Genomic DNA, 6,904 nt, shown 5'->3' with positions numbered 1-6,904 from the left:
CCCCCCATGCTGTTTGCTGCTTAAGCAGGAATGCCCCCCCCCCTCCCATCTTCCACAGCACAGACCCCAGCCTCATGGACCCTAAGCATGTGGTATGCTAGCTAATATGTGTCTCTCTCTCCAATTTCACTGGGACAGGCAGACAGAACAGGCTTTCTGGAGTTAATCAACGGGTCAGCTGTAAGCTGATTAAGAAGAGTTTGAACTAAAGGAGAGAGCCTATTGTTTTGCTGATGAGGTGATAAACACTGTTATCAGCCCTCTACTGGTTTGGCTTGTCAGTTTGCTGCAGATAGTATAAAGAAGCAGGGAGAGGGAGTTTGAAAAGCTCTGCATCATCAGCAGATACATGCACTGCACCCTCCCCCCTTGCCTCAGAGTGCTAGCAGGGGGCTGGGGGCTGGCAACACTCCTGCTCCCTGAGCAGCCAGCAGGGAAAAGCAGGCAGACCTTCTTAATCAGAGGTCCTGTGGGAGCCTGACCATGCCCTCCCTCAGCTCAGTACTGTCCAAGGGAAGGGAGGGCTGTTCTAGGTCCCCCTGACTTCTAGCCTGAGCCACTCCAGGCACATGCCTGAATTTCTTCAGTCCAGAGAGAATGCCCAGTTACAAACTGGTTCAGCCTAGCCAGGTTATACTAACCTGCAAAGATTGAATCAATTTAGGCTCAGACTTTTTGAATGTCTGTCCATAGCCAAAGACAGCCCTGCTCTAATGCATGTTCATTAAAAGTCCTGAATCTGGATGTAGCATTACTGACACCTGTTTGACCTGCACATATTCCGCTGAGGAAAGAATGAAGCATTGGTGGTACTGTAGGATGAAGTATGAGAAGGAGGAGATGCCTGGTGTCTGGCAGCAAAGGTGTTCAAAGTATTCTGGGACAGCGCGTTGATACTTGGGGAGGGAAGAATATATTTTATAGAGGGGAGGGGAGAATATATTTTATAAAGGAATGTCTCCAAGTATCAATGCACTGTCCCAGAATACTTTGAACACCTTTGCTGCCAGACACCAGGCACCTCCTCCTTCTCATACTTCATCCTACTGTTATATGCAGCCTTTCATCTCAAAGGATCAAAATACTTTACAAACTCTGTGCTGTGCCACACACATACCTGCAGAATGATAAAACTGAGATCTAACACCACTTCTCATTATTGGGCAGTGAGAGAAGGGGTTGGTGCATGACTTGCCTGCAGCATGGAACCACAGACTTATGGGGAAACAGCTGGCTGGAAACCTGAAGGATCTCCACATATCGGGACAGTACAACAGCTCTTTGGTGTGACATTCCTGTCCCCAGCAGCCTGTTTGGCTTCAAGGCCATACTGCCTTAGCTTCTACCCATTCCTCTGACAGAAGCAATGCAAGCAGTCTGAAGTCTGGAGCCTCCTGGAAAATGCATTCAACTGAGCCCCCCCAGCCAAAATTCATTAGGTCACATTATGCCACCGCCCCTTTCCTACTCAAACTTATACAGCAGGTATGTGCCAGCCTGGTGAGAAGAAGAAATTCTGGTTGGAGCCTGTGGTATTTTCCTTGCCAGTGTAGGGGAAAAGGAGAACGCATAGTTCCCTAGGGGGATTATGTTATCACCACCACTGAGCTCCCAGTCAGCACAAAGTTGCTTGTACTTCCTGCCAAAACTAGAGCATAACTACCCAACATCACAGCACTGCTTCAACCCTGCAACTGTGGGTTTACTGGCATTGCCTGAATCCATCCCATCCTCTGAGGGGGTGATAGAAGAGGCATGTCATGAATTACTGCAGAGTTAACTTAAACACTGCCCCTGCAGCTAAACAAAGGCAGCTTGGTGGGAAATACTCCTCAGTCCGTCTAGCCTCCTTTCAATATTGGTATGTTGTGTCCTAAAATAATGCCAGCGCTAGAAAACAGATGCTGCCAGACTGGTGGCCACATGGGAGGGAGACAGAGGAAGCATGCTGCTCTGCTGTGGCCCCCATCTGTTCTGCTTCCCTAGCCACAGTCATGCATTATCTGCAGCACTTCTCATGTCTCCACACCACATTTGACCATTTTGTTATGCATGCTTGTGCTCATTTAATGTACTTCATGAGGTACTTTGAGCAGCGGGCACTGCAGCAGGTGTTGCAGAGTCTGAGGCTCTGTGCCACCATCACAGGTGGCTGAACCAATGGTGTGGCCCCACTTCTTCATTAGTTCCTTGGAACGACAGACTCCAGTATGTAGGAAGTTGAGGTGAAGCAGAAGGAGCCAAAGCAATGACTTTGGACATAGAGGACACATCTACATGAGACATTTACTGTTGCGTTGCCTAATCAGCTCCGCAGTAAGCGTCTCAGCATCTACATGTGCAGTGCTATCAGGACAGCGCCAGCTAGTTAACTCCACTGTAGGTTAGTACTTGTAAATACACGTACTATCCTATGGTGGAGTTTTTCACTCCATAACAATGCACGTGTAGAAGCTGATGGGGCTGGCTGGGGCATGAGGGTGCTTTAGTGTGAGGGTTGCCCCATGCCGGCCGGGGCTGCTGTGACCTGACTCAATGTGCTGCAGTCCCGGACGTGTGTTCAAACGTGGCATCTGGACCAATAAACCCCAGCATGAACTGAACCAGAGTTTATTGTTGTGCATTACTTGCATGTGTAGATGTGCCCACAGAGAACTTTCTGGATGCTCCCTGCCTTGTTCCAGCTGGATGTCTGCTCTCTCCCCTTCCTCCACTTAATTTTTTGTTGCATCACATCCAGGCCTCTACCTTCTCCCCTTCTCTCCACATCCCTTCCTTTTCACTTTTTCTTTCCCTGAGTCCCTTCCCAAAACAGAACAAATACAAAATTTGCTGCCATCACATTGTTCATTCTGCTTATGCAGCAGACTTCCTCCCCCTACCCTGGGTCTGTCCCGTCTAGAAAGACTGGACATGCTGAGGAGGGAAATAAATGTCTTTGTGTTTGTACAGCACCAAGCCCAATGGAGGCTTATTCTTGGCTGCTGAGTCTGAGCACCACCACATTGGAAATGCTGTATAATCTTGGTCTTCTCACATTCCCTGGGCCATCACAGTAACACCACCACTATAAAAATGCTGTATAATCACCATCACTTCTACCACCAGCACCACCAAAGGAACAGACTTGGTCCTCTCCCCATTTCAAAACAGCGGGGGAAGGGAGAGGGTGCTGGAAGGTGGAATACAGTTATGTATAACATACAGTTATGTATGCTATATTTACTCACATACCACATGCATCCTTTCCCCCAAAATCAGTGCTCCCAAACTGGGGTGCATGTCTTAAGTGAGGCACTTGATTTGTTTCCACTGGAACAGGAAAATAGAAGACGACGAATAGAAGCATGAAGGCAATGTGTTGCAAAATGGCTGTTGGCTTCTTAGCCAGCAAGCAGGAGGGGTGGAGTCCAATGTTAACCTTTTCACAGATGCTCTCAGCTTGCTGGCTCAGAGGAAAGCTGGGAGCCATTTTGCAACACAGCCTCACTATGCAAAAGCCAACTCTAGACCCTGCTTGTGGAAAAAATACTTTTCTGCATTCTCTCTTCTAAAAAGAAGGTGCATGTCTTTTTGCAGGTGTGTGGTATGTGAGAAAATATGGTCTTCAGGAACAACTGTATCCACCGCTAAAACACAGTGCCCTCAGAACATATCAGCTATGCTCTGCACCTAACACTGTGATCTAGGACAGATAGTGAAGATAAAGAGGATTTCTTCCTGAAATCATGGAGGGGCATCACTTTAGAGATTGTTGAGGTAATCTTGTTAGTTCTCTGCTGTTGCAGTGACAAGGCACTTGCAGTGACCCTGTCTTTTTTGCTTTGACCCACAGCATGTTGTAAGGCCAGGAGGTCCCGTTCAGTTTTGTGTTCTCTGGCCAACATGCTAATGTCTAATCGCAGTAAAACTATTACACAAGCTTCAATAATCACAAGCCTTTAGGACCGCAGATGTAAATGTCATTTACAAACGGGGACTTTGCAGCACCAGGCTGGGACATTTGCTTAGTGCTGATTCAGAAAAAGGGTAACACCCACTGAATGACATGACAACATGACTTTCTAGAGACACCTACTCTTTCCCATCCATCCACATATCGACCAAACCTAACCTATTTGGTTACAGCAGCCGGCAAGAACACAACCTAAAAATGACTGAAGGCTCAAAGATCATGCTATTTTGAGAGTTCTTGATTATATGGTTACAGTTTCTGTCTTGTTTGACCCATTAGCTGTCACCATATTGCAAGAAGCAGGAGCCACTATTAAGAAAAGATAAAAAGAAGTGCAAGCCTTACCATGTCTTTAAATGCCCCAAGTATGGCTGCCGTGATTATCCCAAGAAACAATCCAATGATATTCAGGACTGTGGAGGACCACAGCAGTCGGTATAAATGAATCACATCCTGACAGCTGTTCACTCCAAGGAATTCATAGTAGCTGGGTGACTGCTCTGAACTGAAAGAGGATAGAAATGAAATCATTGCTATGCCAAGGGTTTCATACATGGTATAGAGCAGTGGTTCTCAGCCTTTTTCCTACTGCAACCTATTTGCAAAGATTCATGCCCTGTCCCAACCCACACCCCCCCTGGCCCTGCCAGTGCCCTAACCCCAGTCCCCTCTCCCCCCTGCCCAAGCCATGCTGGTGTCCTTTACTCCTGACCCACAGACCCCTGCCCTGCAAGAGGGTCCCCCAGCTGCACCCATCCCACTCAGCTGGAGTGCAGTGGCTCTGGCTCATGTTGGCAGCAGCAGAGTGAGTCTGGCCCTGGCATAGGCTGAAGAGAGGAGAAGGAGAGGCCTGTGGCACCCCTCCTGCCCTGGGCTTGGGTGCTGCGTTAGGCAGCCTGGCCATGGCCCCTCCTGCCCACCAAGGAGTGTCTCCTGGATGCCCCACCCCTGCAAGCATAAGCACTGGCCCCAGTGCTGCCAACCCAGCCATGCAGGTCTCCCCTGCCCCCTTCCCCCACTGGAAGTGGCAGCCATCTTCCCGCTGCCCCTCTGCCCTGCTGCAGTTCATGACCCTTTGAAATATCCTTGCAACCCACTTTTGGGTCGTGACCCACAGGTTGAGAAATGCTGGTAGACAGTATCTGACTATCTGGAACTCCAGTGGGAAATTTGTCTTGGGCAACTGACTCGAGTGTAAAATGTACAGCCTAGTCTGCACTACTAAGAAATGATTAATGAACATTACTAGCATTGCTCAAGCTGAGTGAGAGAAGTTCTAGCATAGACTGGAATCTACAGCCCAAACTTTTTTTTTTAATGACTGAGGCAAACTTTTAATAAAAATGGGTCTCGTCCCTGGGTCGTCCCACCTATGCCAGCTCTATATTAGATGACTAGTGTTGGGCAGCAGTGGGATTGTTTAGTAAGATTCTCTAGCATAACTATGGTTTTAATAGAAAATGCTACACTTTTTTTCTGAAATCAGGCTTAGGGCATGTCTACACTGCAGTGACAGCCTGCCTTAGCTGGGACCCTCCTTCCCCTGCAATCATGATCCACCCTGTCCACTCTAATACAGTGGGGTTACTGCAGGGATGCTCCTAGTGGCTGCTCTCAAGCAAGGCACAGGCCAAGACCTTCATGGGTCCATTTTCATGTTTGGAATGTATGAGCAAGAGGTGATGGCCAGGACAGACTGGGACTGATGTGCTTCAGCACACCACCAGCATGGCTTGAATATGCCCTTAGGACTGTGAGTTTGTGAGCAACTACCAGTTCAAACCTGCTTAGCAGAGTTCCCCCTTTATCTCCCCCTTCATCTCACCAGTTAATTAAATACTTCTCTTTGGAGCCTCATCTTTTGTGGGGCACAGGCTGCCTAAGAAAGGAATCCAAACAGAGGCAAGAAACATTTACCCAACAATATCCCCCATTTGCTTATGGTGCCTTATGGTGTCTAAGTGACAGAGGCAACACAAGAGCTAACGGATACCGTAAGGATGGTCCTTTCAACTGTGGATTGTGCCTTCTAGAAATACTGTCTTGCTGGGATCCTATAATCCCTGCTCACTTCCTGCCCCTTGGGCAGGGGGCTGGACTTGATGATCTTCCGAGGTCCCTTCCAGCCCTATTGTCTATGAAATCTATAAAATATTCTTCTACATGTATTCAAAATTACTACAATTACCATTCATAGCCATAGGCTTTGTTTTGTGCTGAGATCTCTTTGCTGTAGAGTCTATGTAATATGTGGGTATTTGGAGAAAAGAAAGGCAGTGTCTTGAAGATTTTCCATTGGAAAGCATGGTGAAAAGGTCCCAGGTTTTGTACTTGTCTTACCTTCTTCCCTACTACATCTGCTCCTACACTCACAATCTGAGTTGAAGAGACTTTGTGCCAGCTCTACTGAAGCCCTAATGCATGACATTTGCACTTCTACATCATCATTTTGCTGAGGAGCAGAGCACAGCAACCCCTAAAATTTCCTGCTTTCTAATCAGGCTCATGGGATGCAGATGGAAAATTGTGTGGCAAAACCATGGAGAAGAAAGGGGATGGCATGGAGACTCCTCTCTGACAATGGCCATCACCAGGTGTTAATGACTAAAAAAGGAAATTTTCTCTTGACTGCTCTCTCTTATTAGCTTATGCCTTGAAGCAATGGGATCTCAATCCCTAGCATTTTTTTTCACCCTAAACAATTTCATAGATTTCATAGACATTAGGGCTAGAAGGGACCTCGGAAGATCATCGAGTCCAGTCCCCTGCCCAAAGGGCAGGAAGTCAGCTGGGGTCATAGGATCCCAGCAAGATAAGCATCCAATTTGCTCTTGAAGGTGTTCAATGTAGGTGCTTGAACCACCTCCGATGGCAGACTGTTCCAGACCTTGGGGGCTCAGACAGTAAAGAAATTCTTCCTTATGTCCAGCCTGAAACGGTCTTGCAGTA

The 6,904-nt window shown here is 47.6% G+C and overlaps 1 protein-coding gene across 1 annotated transcript in view; it reads right to left on the bottom strand.

Moving 5' to 3' along the window:
• TMEM255B (transmembrane protein 255B) overlaps positions 1-6,904 on the bottom strand; it is a 200,997-nt gene that overhangs the window by 15,719 nt on the left and 178,374 nt on the right. Inside the window, exon 7 of the mRNA XM_019525435.1 lies at positions 4,301-4,460. Within this exon, the coding sequence (XP_019380980.1) occupies positions 4,301-4,460 (160 nt within the window). The remainder of the gene's footprint in view (positions 1-4,300; positions 4,461-6,904) is intronic.

Source organism: Gavialis gangeticus, unplaced genomic scaffold (genome assembly GCF_001723915.1).
Source record: "Gavialis gangeticus isolate Ggan-Ray unplaced genomic scaffold, GavGan_comp1, whole genome shotgun sequence".
Taxonomy (NCBI): domain Eukaryota; kingdom Metazoa; phylum Chordata; order Crocodylia; family Gavialidae; genus Gavialis; species Gavialis gangeticus.
The sequence above is the reverse complement of the archived record's forward strand: the minus strand, read 5'-3'. Positions and strand labels throughout refer to the sequence as shown.